The sequence below is a fragment of the Salvelinus fontinalis genome, chromosome 4, assembly GCF_029448725.1.
Source record: "Salvelinus fontinalis isolate EN_2023a chromosome 4, ASM2944872v1, whole genome shotgun sequence".
Classification (NCBI taxonomy): Eukaryota; Metazoa; Chordata; class Actinopteri; order Salmoniformes; family Salmonidae; genus Salvelinus; species Salvelinus fontinalis.
The window spans coordinates 51993610-52010338 of NC_074668.1; the positions used below are offsets into that span (position 1 = coordinate 51993610).

Genomic DNA, 16729 nt, shown 5'->3' on the forward strand with positions numbered 1-16729 from the left:
AACGATGCAGACAGACACTATGTCTGTATAGTTAGAGCAAGATGTAATTTATATGTAGTGTGTGTGTGAGTCTGAGTGACAGTGAAAGAAGAAGAACATGGGCACTCATGTCAATGGAGTTGGTTTTGTATTAAGTAAATAGTTGTTATTAACTAACTATTTAAATACATGTCTTAAAAGTAACTGAAAACTTTGACTGGTTTTTCTCAAAACATAGTTTGGTGACACTCAGCATGTAATGGCACGTAACTCGCTTTATTTTTGGGATATGCATAGGCACTTAACCTGTTTGGGCTGCAGGGGCAGTATTGAGTAGCCGGATAAAAGGTGCCCATTTCAAATGGCCTCGTACTCAATTCTTGCTCGTACAATATGCATATTATTATTACTATTGGATAGAAAACACTCTCTAGTTTCTAAAACCGTTTGAATTTTATCTGTGAGTAAAACAGAACTCATTTTGCAGCAAACTTCCTGACAGGAAGTGGAAAATCTGAAATCGATGCTCTGTTCTAGGGCCTGCCTATAAATGTCCTTGATATATATCAGTATACATGCACTTCATACGTCTTCCACTAGATGTCGACAGGCAGTGAGAGAAGAAATGGAGTGTATAACTTGATCTGGGGTCGAATAAATGCTCTTTGTATGACGTGTCACCAGTTTCCTGTTTTCTGGAGAGCGCGTGAAGGGACCTGGTTTTGCCTTCTGTACAGCTGTCGTTATAGATGACTAATATCTCCGGCTTTGATTTTATTTGATACATGTGACAATATCATCGTAAAGTATGTTTTTTCAATATAGTTTTATTAGATTATTGAATTTTTTTCAGGACGTTAGGCGTGTTGCTTTGTTTGCGTATGTTCAGGAAGGAGAGCTTCGCGCCACTTTGCTAGCTTTCCGTGCTAATTGACTGGAGAAGAGGACATTCTAAATCCAAACAACGATTGTTCTGGACAAAGGACCCCTTGTACAACATTCTGATGAAAGATCATCAAAAGTAGGACCCATTTTATGATGTTATTTCATATATCTGTCGAACATGTTGTACTAGTAGTTTGCGGCCAGGTTTTGGGCACGCTCTCGCCATAACGTAAACTGCATATCGTAATGAAGTTATTTTTAGAATTCTAACACGGCGATTGCATTAAGAACTAGTGTATCTATCATTTCCTATACAACATGTATTTTTTAGTTATGTTTATGAATAGTTATTTGGTCAGAATATGTGAGTGCCAGAAAAATATCCGGACGTTGTGGGAAAAAGAAGCTATGTTAGCACAATGTATAACCACTGATTTCAGCTCTAAATATGCACATGTTCGAACAAAACATTAGTGTATGTATAACCTGATGTTATAGGACTGTCATCTGATGATGCTTATCAAGGTTAGTCAAAAATTATATATCTTTTGCTGGTTTGTTACGATCGCTAACTTTTGCTGCTGGGGAATGGATTGTGTTTCTGGCTATTGTGGTAAGCTAATATAATGCTATATTGTGTTTTCGCTGTAAAACACTTAAGAAATCGGAAATATTGTCTGGAATCACAAGATGCCTGTCTTTCATTTGCTGTACACCATGTATTTTTCAGAAATGTTTTATGATGAGTATTTAGGCATTTGACGTTGGTGTCTGTAATTACTCTGGCTGCTTCGGTGCCATTTCTGACGGTAGCTGTGATGGTAGCTGCAATGTAAAACTGATTTATAGCTCAAATATGCACATTTTTCGAACAAAACATAGATTTATTGAATAACATGTTATAAGACTGTCATCTGATGAAGTTGTTTCTTGGTTAGTTTGGTTGGTTCTTGGTTAGTTAGGTTGGTTTTGTGCATCCTAACTGTGCTGTGAAAAATGTCTGTCCTTTTTTGTATTTGGTGGTGAGCTAACATAAATATACGTGGTGTTTTCGCTGTAAAACATTTTAAAAATCGGACATGTTGGCTGGATTCACAAGATGTTTATCTTTCAAATGCTTGCTGTGTTGGACTTGTTAATGTGTGAAAGAATATATAAAATCTGTAAAAAATATATTTTGAATTTCGCGCCCTGCACTTGAAGTGGTTGTTGTCATATTGTGCCCGGCTTCGGGCTTGCAGCCAGAAGAAGTTAAATAACGTTTAGTCTTGTGTAAAGCTTATTTAAAGCTACAAAAGTGTCAGTGTTCAACCTTAACATGTGTTGACAATACAACAGAACAGATTAACCGGAATTACATTTTCTCTCACAGGTGGCCAAAATTAACTATCAGAAAGAACCACCCCTACTAGGCCACGCCTCCAGTCTTCTGATCTGACCCTGTAGATGGCTCAATAACCCAGCATCAACAGCCAAACTTAAAGAAATCATTAGGCCAAATTAACCCAATGTGTGTTCTGTCCAACATTTACCCAAATTTGGTTGTTTTTAAAGCAGCATTCTTTTGAGTGCACGCTGCTTCCTAGTCTGTGGATGTTGTAGAGCGTGAACCTGCAAGAGCAAGTCAGTGCTGTGATGTTTACAGAGAACAACAGGCTGTTGTCCAGGGTCACGCCAAGATTCTTTGCACTTTGGGAGGGGGACACTGTGGAGTTGTCAACCGTGATGGAGAGGTCTTGTGGCGAGCAGGCCTTCCATGGGAGGTTGATCTTGAGGTGGTGGGCCGACATACAAGCTGAGATGTCTGCCAGGCACACAGAGATGTGTGTCGCCATCTGGGTGTCAGAAGGGGGGAAGAGTAGTTGAGTGTCATCCGCATAGCAATGACAGGAGAGACCATGTAATGTTTTGACTGAGCCGAGTGACTAGAGATAAGAGGAAAGGGCCTAGAACCTTTGCCCCGAGGAACACCAGTAGTGAGAGCACGTGGTGCAGACACAGATCCTCTCCACGCCACCTAGCAGGAGCGGGCTGCCAGGTAGGATTGTGCAGAGCCTGAGACACCTAACCCTGAGAGGGTGGAAAAGAGGATCTGATGGTTCACGGTGTCGAAAGAGGCGGATAGATTTAGGAGGATGAGAACAGAGGAAAGAGAGTCAGCTTTAGCAGAGCGTAGCACCACTGTGACACAAAGGAAAGCGATCTCAGTTGAGTGAGTCGCCTTGAAGCCTTACTGGGTAGGGTCAAGAAGATGATTCTGAGAGATAACGATAGAGTTGGTCAGAGACTACACACATGTGTTTTGGAAAGGAAAGAAAGAAGGGATACCGGTCTGTAGTTTTTGACATCAGGGGGGTTGAGTGTTGGTTTCCTGAGGAGGGGAGTGACTCTGGCCCTCTTGAAGTCAGAGGATGCAGCCAGTGGTCAGGGATGAGGGAAGTGAGGAATGGGAGAAGGTCTCCAGAGATGGTCTGGAGATGGGAGGAGGGGATGGGGTCAAGTGGGCAGGTTGTTGGGCCGGTGGACATCACTAGTCACAGGATTTCATCTGGAGAAAGAGGTCAAGCCATAAGGTAGTTCTGTGTGAGTGGGAGCAGTTTATGAGTGAATGATGAGCGGATGTCGTCAACCTTTTTTTCAAAGTGGTTAACAAAGTTGTCCACAGAGAGGGAGGAGTGAGGCGGTGGAGGAATAAGGAGGGAGGATAAAGTGGAGAAGATTTTCCCATGGTTGGAGGCAGAAGCTTAAAATGTAGAGTGATAGAAAGTGGACTTGTCAGCGGATACAGAGGAAGAGAAGGTACAGATGTGGGATCTTAACTTGATCACTTTTGTCGCAGAGAATTTTCCTGCTGCATCAGGAAATTCAAATGAGCCTTGTGAATCTCTGAAAATGAGCAGTTCTCCTCTCCATGCAGGGGAAGTCGAGTCATTGGGATCAGGGCTTGCTGTCAAGTAATATTCTCTCTTCAGTGTGCACATATAGTCCTACCGTGTTCGTGTGGGTTTGATTCCAGCCAACACCCATCTGGCACAAATAACTCAATCTCCCCGATTTACTTGATTAAGTTACACGTTTCAAATATGGACAGTCCAGGATATTTTACCCACAATCTTGATAAGAAATTACTATACCAGACACCTTTGGATAAGATAAATAGGAAACAAATAAAATAATATATATATAGGCTACATCAGCATTAGTTTCCATCCATACAAAGTGTTGGATAAATTGCCACAGTAGATTTGGCATGGTAAACAAGTAAATATTTTTTTTATATTGTACGGCCCATTGTCTGATCAAAAAGGGCTAAATTGTTCAAATGGCAACACTTAGGTAACACCAACATCATCTTTTAGAGAGCGATAATGAGGTAACCAATAATGGTTGCAATTGTGATCAACTGTGGGGGTGAATTTAGTGCGTATTGATGGTTTAACGAGACATCAGCTGGCAATAATTGAATCTAGTGCCATCGATGGTTGCAATAAACCCTATGTTATTTGATTATATTCCAATAGGCTACCCGATAGCCTAGCCATGCGATAATTTGATTTGGGCCATCAGATGATTGACAGATGTAGGCCTACTGTAGAGCGATAAACTTTCCTCCAGTGTGGATGCTCACCCAAGTTTTATAGTTATGTGACAGTGACTGCATGGAATTCAAATGAGGAGATAGACAGGTGATAGAGGGAATAAAGAGAACATTTTCACTAAGGAAAAAATGAGTAGCCCTGTGCCACCACCGTGATGACCAGATGCTCTCAGATTATGAGAGCACACATAGTCAGATAACGAGATAGCAGCTGGAGTAGCAGTGTCCTCTGGGGTAATCCATGTCATGGCCAAAAAGTGTATGGACAGAGCGAAGATTGAACACACACTCGCATCATTAGCAAAGAGAAAGAGCAGGCAAGCCAGTGTGAAGCTGTATTGCCTTAGTGGAAACCAAGACTGTTCTCAGGGCAGGTCTGACTAGCAAAAGTGACTTTTCGTTGCAGGTTAGGAGAATTTACGCAGCAGTTTTAGCAGAATTAACGTGGCAGGTATGGAGAATTAGGTTAAGGTTAGGAAAGGGTTAGGGTTAGCTAAAATTGTCCCAGGCCTGCCCCCCGAAACTGTCTTGGTTTCCACTAATGCTATGCTGCCAGCACGATGGAGAGATGGGGCAGGCAGAAAGTACTGTGGTGTGCATATGTCTTGGTAATCAGTATCTCTTGTCTTGCATGCTTTGCAAATTCACCAATGTATGTGTCACAACTTTTCCCCCCATCTTTTCATATTGAAATGAACAGCTGCAACACAGGGAGATCGGCTGACATGACAAAATTGTGGGTGCTATCCTGTTTGACCTCCTCTGGTTTCTTCTCTGTTCTTCAGCTGATGCAGACTCAATCACAATCATTACCAAATGTTGCTATGCTCAAATGTTTCTATCATGATATAACTACTCTCATTTTCAATCCCAAAATGATCTCCTCATTTTGGAACAAGAACTGTGGAGACTAGAGACATTTGCTTCTTAAAACCTGTTGGGGATGGGGGCGCTGTTTAGACTATTTATGCTAATGTGGCTAATTTTTTAAACGGCTTCCCACAAAATCCTTGATCGTACAATATGCATATTATTATTATTATTGGATAGAAAACAGTCTATAGTTTCTATAGGAGTTGAAATTTTGTCTCTAAGTGGAACAGAGCCCATTCTACAGCAATTTCCCTGACATGGAGTCAGATTTGAGAAACGTTGGCCACTTTTCTGAAGTCATTTAAACGGGCACTGTCGTTGCTATGACTATACGGACACTTCTTACGTCTTCCCCTGGATGCCTTTACGTGATGACGATTCCAACGGGCTCGATTGCTCGTTCACAGGCCCTACAAATGAAAAAAACCTTTAGCTAGCAAGTCTTTTCTTGCTGCGTAACGCGCGTGGAAGACACCGACCCTCTCCTGTTCCAAGCGTTAGTTTAGCCTGTTATATTTCTCCGGTCATCTTTTCACTCGTTATAGGAGTTACAAACATCACAAAGTAGTTAATTTAAAGCGTTTTATAGCAATTTATATCCGTTTAGTGCGATTTTGGGACATTTATTTTTGCAACGATGTGAAAAGTTGGTCACGCTTTTCAGTTCATCCCGAACGTAGTTGACATTTCCACATGGCAAGAGGACAGCTTTCCACCAAAAGACGATTTCTCCCAAGAAAGGATCCTTTGCCCAAGATACTGATGGAAGAACAGCTCAAGGTAGGACATTTTTATTATGATAAATCGTGTTTCTGTCGAAACATTTTAGTGGCTTAGGACGCCATGTTTTTTGACGTAGCTTCGCTTGGCGCAAACTGTATTGAAAAGTAAGGATAAATTAAAAAATGTAATAACGCAATTGTATTAAGAATTAAATTGTCTATCAATCCCTGTCCACCCTATATTTTTTAGTCACGTTTATGAGTATTTATGTATAAGAGTAGATCACTGTCTAAGTGGCGCAAGGACGTTTTCTTTACCAGCTTGTCTACATTTCACATTGTCTAACCATGATTTTGGTGGCTAAATATAAACATTTTCGATCAAACTGTATATGCATGTTGTAATGTGATGTTACAGGAGTGTCATCGGAAGAATTCTGAGAAGGTTAGTGAAAAAATTAATATCTTTTGGCGATGTTGACTTTTATCGCTCACTTTGGCTAGAATCAATGCTGGGCTGCTAATTGCTATGTGCTAAGCTAATATAACGATTTATTGTGTTTTCGCTGTAAGACACTTAGAAAATCTGAAATATTGTCTGTATTCACAGGATCTGTGTCTTTCGATTCGTGTATGCTGTGTATTTTTACGAAATGTTTGATGATTAGTAGTTAGGTAAACACGTTGCTCATTGTAATTATTCTAGTCCATTTGTGATGGTGGGTGCAATTGTAAACTATGCCATCTACCTGAAATATGCACTTTTTTCTAACAAAACCTATCCCATACCATAAATATGTTATCAGACTGTCATCTAATGAGTTTTTTTGTTGGTTAGAGGCTATAAATATCTTAGTTTAGCCGAATTGGTGATGGCTACTGGTGTTGGTGGACAAATAAAAGATGGTGGAATATGCTAATGTGTTTTTAGGTAATAGATGTACATCTTTACATATTGTGTCTTCCCTGTAAAACATTTTAAAAATCGGAAATGTTGACTGGATTCATAAGATCTGTGTCTTTCATTAGCTGTATTGGACTTTAATGTGTGAAAGTTAAATATTTTAAAAAAATATTTTTTTTGAATTTCGCGGCACTGGTTTTTCAGTGGGGGGGGGGGGGGGAGTGCCGCTAGCGGCACGCTGATCCTAGACAGGTTAAAAAAATAAATAAATCTGATTTATCTTATTTTTGATTTACCTAGAATGTTGTTGTTTCATCCAAACCTTTTTCATTTTCTTCAAGCTCATATAATCTGTTAGCTAGCTTGACTCTATGGGTTATACTCACCATAAAAAAATATGTTTTCTACAGGGCCAAGGACATGAAAAATCGCTTGACTTTCTTGAGGAAGAACGATTTCTATGGCAGCAACCCAACAAACGGTCTGGAGAAAGTCCTGAAGTCAGTCAAGTAAGAGCCTCCTTGTAAAGAACACTCCGGATATGAGTTTCCCCTAGTTAGAGATCTAGGACCAGCTTCCTCTCCCCCAGTCCTATCCTTAACCATTAGTGGTGGAAATGCAAAACTGACCCAAGATCATCGTCTAGTGGCAACTTCACCCTACACTGTAAAGCACACTCCATCCACTGGTGCATGACTAGACCTCAGAGGAGGATACTGTGACTCAAACTGACTTCATACACTAGTCATTTGAAAAGCATTACAATAACAAACCAATACTTGTCGTTCAGTGTGATCAGCATGTCATGTTTTTGCAATGAGAGAACCGTTACTGTTACCGTTTTCCTCAATCACCTCAACTCCGTGCTGCTCACAGTAGGAAATACTTTTAATCATAGTCAGAGTATAATGATAAACACTTACAGTACCAGAGGCACAGTGTGAGAGAAGGGTTTTTCTTTGAAAAGATCACACACAATAATAAGAAACGTGATGTATTAGTCCTTTGTCTTTCTGTGCTGTCATTTTTAGGCCCTCGCCAGAGGAGGCCCTGAAGTGGGGGGAATGCTTTGATACGCTGCTGGCTCACAAATGTACGTGTTTCAACGCACAAAGATCCTAATGTCTTTATTTAAAGGTGCTACACATAGGATTTTTTATTTTTCATTGTAATTTCAGAAAATGTCCATAATGTATTTGCCGGTTAATAGTGGAATGATAGTATTTCACAGTATTACTTCCCCGCCAGTGTTGTGATTGGCTGTGATATATGCCTGTTGATTTCTCCCGCCGGAGCGACATCTGTTGTCACAAAGGGAAAGAGGTTCTGACTTTGTGGCTGTGTTATCTGGTGGCAATATGATTTTACAGCGATTTAGATGGTACAATGATTCCCTACACTATTCAGTGCTTGTTTTCTCACATAAATTGAAATTGAGCGAACAGTGTAGAATTTTAGCAAGCAGGAAATGAGAGATTTCCACTAGATAACACAGTCAGAATCGCTTTCCCATTTTGGCAACAGATGCCTGTCATCAATAGACGAATATCACAGCCAATGATCAAGTTTGCAGACGACACAACAGTGGTAGGCTTGATTACCAACAACGACGAGACAGCCTGCAGGGAGGAGTTGAGGACCCTCAGAGTGTCGTGTCAGGAAAATAACCTCTTACTCAATGTCAGCAAAACAAAAGAGATGATTGTGGACTTCAGGGAACAGCAAAGGGAGCACCACCGTATCCACATCGACAGGACAGCAGTAGAGAAAGTTTTAAGTTCCTATCACCGACAAACTGAAATGGTCCACGCACAGTGTGGTGAAGAAGGCGCAACAGCACCTCTTCAACCTCAGGAGGCTGAAGAAATGTGGCTTGTCCCCGAAAACCCTCACTAACTTTTCCAGGTGCACAATCGAGAGCATCCTGTCGGGCTGTATCACTGCCTGGTTCGGTAACTGTACCGCCCACAACCGCAGGGCTCTCCAGAGGGTGGTGCGGTCTGCACAACGCATCCCGAGGAGCAAACTACCTGCCCTCCAGGACACCTACAACACCCGATTCCACAGGAAGCAAAAAAGATCATCAAGGACAATAACCACCAACCAAGCCACTGCCTGTTCACCCCGCTTCCATCCAGAAGGCAAGGTACATCAAAGCTGGGACAGAGAGATTGAAAAACAGCTTCTATCTCAAGGCCATCAGATGTGTTAAACAGCCATAACTAGCACAGAGAGGCGGCTGCCTACCTACAGACTTGATATCATTGGCCACTTTAATAAATGGAACACTAGTCACTTTAATAATGCCACTTTAAGAATGTTTACATATCTCGCATTACTTATCTCATATGTATATACTGTATCCTACACTATCTATTCTATACTATCTATGGCATCTTAGCCGCTCTGTCACTGCTCATCCATATATTTTATATATTCTTATCCCATTCCTTTACTAGATTGTGTGTATTAGGTTTTGTTGTGGAATTGTTAGATATTACCTGTTAGATACTGCTGCACTGACGGATCTAGAAGCATAAGCATTCCGCTACACTCGCAATAACATCTGTTAACCATGTGTATGTGACCAATCAAATTTGATTTGATTACAAAACTTTAAGAATTACTGTGAAACACTATCATCCCACTATTAGTGCCAGATACGTTATGGACATTTTCTGAAATGCACATTTATTTTTGCATTGTCATCACCTTTAACTTTTGTTTAGACTTTTGTTGAGGCAATGTATATTTTCCAAGGGAGCCATGCAAAAAATACCTTGGTCTCAAAATGACTGTGTCAATGAATGAATTTGACAATTTTAAAATGTACAATTGCAATGTGAATACTGCAAGCATAAGAACACAGTCAACAGTCTTATTTCCATTGCGGTCCTGTATTTTGAAATATACTATTTAATAGCACAATATTTAATACAAAAACACTATATAATATGATATATTGTCTTGGACAGATGGAGTGGCAGTCTTCCAAAGGTTCCTGCAGACAGAGTTCAGTGAGGAGAACTTGGACTTCTGGTTGGCCTGTGAGAAGTACAGGAAAATCAAATCCCAGTTCAAAATGGCCTCCCGAGCAAAACAAATCTTCTCAGAATACATGTCCATACAGTCCTGTAAAGAGGTAAAGCCAATACACAGTACACAAACACCATGGTTCATCTTTTAGAGTAATAATTTAGTGATGCTGCTACTATTTGAGCAGTTAGAGTTTTTCTGAGAAAGTGTGTTACAGATAAGATGTATTGTTCTTATTTATACCATTTAGAGATACAACATGGAGTAGGGTGAAGTTGCCCCTAGGTGCTGATCTTGGGTCAGTTTGTCCTGTGTTTTATATATATATATATATATATATATACACTGCTCAAAAAAATAAAGGGAACACTTAAACAACACAATGTAACTCCAAGTCAATCACACTTCTGTGAAATCAAATTGTCCACTTAGGAAGCAACACTGATTGACAATACATTTCACATGCTGTTGTTCAAATGGAATAGACAAAAGGTGGAAATTATAGGCAATTAGCAAGACACCCCCAAAAAAGGAATGGTTCTGCAGGTGGTGACCACAGACCACTTCTCAGTTCCTATGCTTCCTGGCTGATGTTTTGGTCACTTTTGAATGCTGGCGGTGCTTTCACTCTAGTGGTAGCATGAGACGGAGTCTAAAACCCACACAAGTGGCTCAGGTAGTGCAGTTCATCCAGGATGGCACATCAATGCGAGCTGTGGCAAAAAGGTTTGCTGTGTCTGTCAGCGTAGTGTCCAGAGCATGGAGGCGCTACCAGGAGACAGGCCAGTACATCAGGAGACGTGGAGGAGGCCGTAGGAGGGCAACAACCCAGCAGCAGGACCGCTACCTCCACCTTTGTGCAAGGAGGTGCACTGCCAGAGCCATGCAAAATGACCTCCAGCAGGCCACAAATGTGCACTGCCAGAGCCATGCAAAATGACCTCCAGCAGCCCAAATAAATGCTTCAGAGTTCAAGTAACAGACACATCTCAACATAAACTGTGGAAGGTACTGCGTGAATCAGGCCTTCATGGTCGAAATGCTGCAAAGAAACTACTACTAAAGGACACCAATAAGAAGAATAGACTTGCTTGGGCCAAGAAACACGAAATGGACATTAGACCGGTGGAAATCTGTCCTTTGGTCTGATGAGTCCAAATTTGATTTTTGGTTCCAACTGCCGTGTCTTTGCGAGATGTAGAGTTGGTGAACGGATTATCTCTGCATGTGTGGTTCCCGCCGTGAAGCAAGAAGGTGGTGTGATAGTGTCACCAGGAAAGCACCCCAACAACATGTGATTTATTTAAAATTCAAGGCACACTTAACCAGCATGGCTACCACAGCATTCTGCCGCGATACGCCATTCCATCTGGTTTGTGCTTAGTGGGACAAGGACCCAAAACACACCTCCAGGCTGTGTAAGGGCTATTTGGCCAGGAAGGAGAGTGATGGTGCTGCATCAGATGACCTGGCCTCCACAATCACCCGACCTCAACCCAAATGAGATGGTTTGGGATGAGTTCGACCACAGAGTGAAGGAAAAGCAGCCAACAAGTGCTCAGCATTATATGGGAACTCCTTCAAGACTGTTGGAAAATCATTCCTCATGAAGCTGGTTGAGAGAATGCCAAGAGTTTGCAAAGCTGTCATCAAGGCAAAGGATGGCTACTTTGAAGAATCTCAAATCTCAAATATATTATTTTTTTTAAACTTTTTTGGTTACTACAGAATTCCATATGTGTTATTTCATAGTTTTGATGTCTTCACTATTATTCTACAATGTAGAAAATAGTAAAAATATAGAAAAACCCTTGAATGAGTAGGTGTGTCTAAACTTTTAACTGGTACTGTATATATACACCTATCGGTTTTGATTCAGAAAATGTGTACTCTTCCACCTAAAATAATTATTTCATATTATTTTTTGTGGCTGACTGCAACAGCAGATGTGGGTAACAACTGCGCATGTGCGCTCTCATGAGGCAAACTCTTACAGGCTGACTACACTGCTCGCGTCGAGTGTGCGAGTGGTGCAATTTTTTGGGGAAATCTATATTATTAAATGATTGCACCCACACTGCTCACGTGCGCCAACGAGCATCTGCGTTGCCAAGGGCTAAAATAGAAGTCAGTTCTATTTGTGACGCAGATCGCGCTGCAAGTCCTGCCTCTCACATCTCCTCATTGGTTTATAGAAGCAGGTATCCACGTGCCATTTCCTCATTGGTTATACCCACGTGGGTGACTGAAAGATGAACAAGGTCGGTTAAGGTAGTGCACCTAATTTATGAAAGTTGCCAATCTCAATATAAAGTCCAGAGAAGAAAAAGCCTGGGAGGAGAGATGACTAGAAACAATTCGGTTGACCGTTTTTATGTGTGGATTAATTGTTGGAGTAGAGAACCTTGTGCATTTCAGGTAAAATAACAACTAAATGTTTATATCCCAGGACAAATTAGCTAGCAACAGCAAGCTAGTTAAATATGACACATTAGCTAGCAAGCGCAAACTAGCTAGCTAAATTGCCATAAATGTTTAATGCTTTTTGACCTGTCCCCAAATTAATGTAATTGGTTCAGAGTTTGATTTGATATTTTAACCTGTGTGCCGTGATCGCGTTTGGTGTGGGGGGACAAAATAAATGTATGCACGATGGCGCACGCGGCTTCGGTTCCGTGTGAGTTTTATGGGGGAGAAGGAGCTGGCGCAAAAGTTAAAACCAGTTAGCCTGAAGTTATTTCTGAAAAGTGAAAATCCGAAGAGATGGTATCAAGAGCAAGGTGGAGTTCGGTCCCTGGCTGCAAGAAATCTAGGGAAGAAGACACAAAATGTCACTGTTTTTCGTAGATGACTCTTAGCGATGACACAAAACTGTAAATTCGATGTCAACACTCCTACAGCCAATCTTGCTAATCTACGTGTGTGTAGTAGCCTTGCACTTCATTGACTACGAAAGAGATATACAATCAGAAATGGGGGAAAAACACAGAAAACTCAGACAACGGTTCCTTCTATATTCTGCATTGTTGTATTTGGGGCGTTTGACAAATATAATTTGATTTGTATTCCCATGGACTGGATATGGTACCGTGCCAAAATACAGAGGCGCTTATGAGAAAAGTGTCAAAGCGAGCATCTGGAGGTAGGTAATCTAATCATTGCAGTTTGAGTTGATCGTATTGTGTTGTAACCATTGCACCATATAATGTAGATATGGCCTGGGCGCTCTACCGGTTAGCATGTGTGGCCTGTCTTTATGACAAGGGGTTGAAGAGATGAGACAGTAATTGTGTCATCTAACATTGCAGAATAGAATGTAAGGTTGTTGCATTTTAATTACTTGTCTACTCGCTTATTTCATAATCAGAATCTCCAATGTCTGATGTGTGCGCTAGCCATGGTTTAATTCCATTTAACATTTCATGCTTTTAACAACTGTATATATCACGTTTTAGGGAAGACCTAGATGCAGACAGTGTCAAACTAACAAGCATTTATTACTAGAACAGGGGGCAGGCAAAACGACAGGTCAAGAAGGGCAGGCAGAGGTCAGTAATCCAGATCAGATTCTAAAAGGTACAGGACGGCAGGCAGAATGGTCAAAACCGGGAAACTTGAAACCGGGAAACTTGAAAACAAGAACTAAGAAAAAGACAGGACCAAGGGGGAAACCGCTGGTAAGCTTCACGAACGAAACAAACTGGCAAGAGACAAACAGAGAACACAGGTTTAACACAGGGGATAATGAGGGGAGATGGGAGACACCTGGTGGGGGGTGGAGACAAGCACAAAGACAGGTGAAACAGATCAGGGTGTGACAGTTTTGCAATGCATGAACTACATGGCCCCAGGTAGGCCTATTTGGTTGCATGTAGCCTGGTCTATTGTGTATTCATAACCTCCACCTCCCCTGTCGATAGTGGCCATGAGTATCCTAACAATATAATTACTTTTAGCCCCATGGCCATAAAACATTCATTAGATATTATAAACATGGTATCACATTATACTTGTTAGGATGGAAGTTTTGCTTTGTCAATACACATAAGAATAATAATTTGGCATACAACCCATACTATACCAACGGTCAATTCCTTTCACATTTAGAATTGTATATATAACGAACTACCATTGTGCCACAAATAACTGTGAGGTCAATGACCCCAACTCACTCGCCGATTCTGGCCTAAATAGATTGGTCTTCAAAGATCCAAGCAACAGCAAGCTCCTCATGTGAGTTGATGTTGTCAACTGAATATTTTCACAACTTTTCCTGATGTGTTGCCATCAGCCATGGCGTATTATTAGCATGACAACATTTCAGGCAACTGTATAGCCAACTGACATTTACTCCTGAGGTACTGACCTGTTGCACCATCTACAACCACTGATTATTATGTGACCATCCTGGTCATCTATAAATGTTTGTTCTAAAACGATTTTCAATCTGGCAATGTACTCTTATTTCCACCCGGCATAGCCAGAAGAGGACTGGCCGTCCCTCAGAGCCTTGTTTCTCCCTAGGTTCCTGCCTTTCTAGGGAGTTTTTCCTAGCCACCGTCCATCTACATATGCATTGCTTGCTGTTTGGAGTTTTAGGCTGGGTTTCTGTATAGCCCTTTATGCTGACGTAAAAAGGCTGTTATAAATACTTTTGATTGATTGCGTGGAATACCTTGGCCCAAGATCCACCTGGGGTATATGATTGCCCATAGTCTGGTGTGTTTATTTGTATTTATTTTTGCAGTCACAGTACCTAACCTAACACACACACACAATACAGTGCATTCTGAAAATATGCAGACCCCTTCCCTTTTTCCACATTTTGTTACATTATAGCCTTATTCAAAAATGGATTAAAAAAAATTTGCAAATGTATTAAAAATGAAAAACAGGTATTCAGACCTTTTGCTAAGAGACTCGAAATCGAGCTCAGTTGCATCCTGTTACCATTGATCATCCTTGAGATGTTTCTACAACTTGATTGGAATCCACCTGTGGTCAATTCAATCGATTGGACATGATTTGGAAAGGCACCCACCTGTCTAATAAAGTCCCACAGTTGGCAGTGCATGTCAATGCAAAAACCAAGCTATGTAGTCGAAGAAATTGTTTGTAGAGCTCCGAGAAAGGATTGTGTCGAAGCACAGATCTGGGGAAGGGTACCAAAACATTTCTGCAGAATTGAAGGTCCCAAAGAACACAGTGGCCTCCATTATTCTTAAATGGAAGAAGTTTGTAACCCCCAAGACACTTCCCAGAGCTTGCCGACCGGGCAAACTGAGCAATTGGGGGAGAAAGGCCTTTCTGAGGTAGGTGACAAAGAATCCGATGGTCACTCTGACAGAGCTCCAGAGTTCCTCTGTGGAGATGTGAGAACTTTCCAGAAGGACAACAATCTCTGCAGCACTCCACCAAGCAGGCTTTTATGGCAGAGTGGCAAGACGGAAGCTACTCCTCAGTAAAAGGGACATGACAGCCCGCATGGAGTTTTTTTTAAATGCACTTAAAGGACTCTCAGACCATGAGAAACAACATTCTCTGGTCTGATGAAACCAAGATTGAACTTTTGGCCTGAATGCCAAGAATCACATCTGGAAGAAACCTGGCACCATCTCTACGGTGAAGCATGGTGGTGGCAGCATCATGCTGTGGGGATGTTTTTCAGCGGCAGGGACTGGGAGACTAGTCAGGATTGAGGGAAAGTTGAACGGAGCAAAGTACAGACAGATCCTTGATGAAAACCTGCTCCAGAGCACTCAGGACCTCAGCCAAGACAACGTAGGAGTGGCTTCGGGACAAGTCTCTGAATGTCCTTGAGGCCCAGTCAGAGCCTGGACTTGAACCCGATCGAACATCTCTGGAGAGACCTGGAAGTAGTTATGCAGCCAAAGGTGCTTCAACAAAGTACTGAGTAAAGGGGCTGAATACTTATGTAAATGTGATATGTTTTTTTAATTTTGAAATAATTTGCAAACATTTCTAAAAAATGTTTTTTACTTTGTCATTACGGTGTATTGTGTGTAGATTGATTTCATTTTTAAAATCAATTTTAGAACAAGGTTGTAGCAAAAGGTGGAAAAAGTCAAGGGATCTGAATACTTTTCGAATGCACTCTACCTGTAACTTAGACTATTCACAAGTCCTTGGAGTCTTCCACTTCCTGAAAACCAGTGTAGGCGATAGATATTTGGCTCGGATGGCATTTACCACGGAGGACACACCATAGTGCTCTCCAAGCAGCACGTTAAGATATGGCAGCCCTTTTTGGTTTAGAGGCGAAAGAAACGCAAAGGTATTATGAGCGAGGTGCTGGCTAGCGGAGTAGAACACTTTAAAAATTAAAGGGAGAGCCGCACACTCTAGGAGCTCAGATGCAATAATTTAATAACCTAATAACCAAAGTTTCCATCAGGGTATCCTTATACCCTGATGGAAACTTTGGTTATTAGGTTATCAACACTGCGGGGTGACTAGTTTAGGTTATATAGTGTCAAAGGACACACACACAGGTGTCTGTAATCATTGGCGGGTGTGGCCTGATATCATTGGTTAATTCTCAGATGTAAAAATAACATACCAAAAATATGAAAGGATAGCATACGGTCATAGATACAATTTGGCTACACACATTTACAATCGCAAAATCACAATAATCACAAGAATGGCTTCAGATCAAAGTCTACGTTAAGACTGAAGGGAGCAAGGCTCTTTAAATTAAAGATCCAGGCA

General features: G+C 41.3%; 1 protein-coding gene across 2 annotated transcripts in view; it reads left to right on the top strand.

Annotated features, from left to right (window-relative positions):
- The window catches only part of LOC129853977 (regulator of G-protein signaling 3-like), a 92384-nt gene that overhangs the window by 63432 nt on the left and 12223 nt on the right, over positions 1–16729 (top strand). For both annotated transcript variants that reach the window (XM_055920552.1, XM_055920551.1), the window contains 3 exons: positions 7372–7470; positions 7993–8054; positions 9937–10103. In XM_055920552.1, the coding sequence (XP_055776527.1) occupies positions 7372–7470; positions 7993–8054; positions 9937–10103 (328 nt within the window). The remainder of the gene's footprint in view (positions 1–7371; positions 7471–7992; positions 8055–9936; positions 10104–16729) is intronic.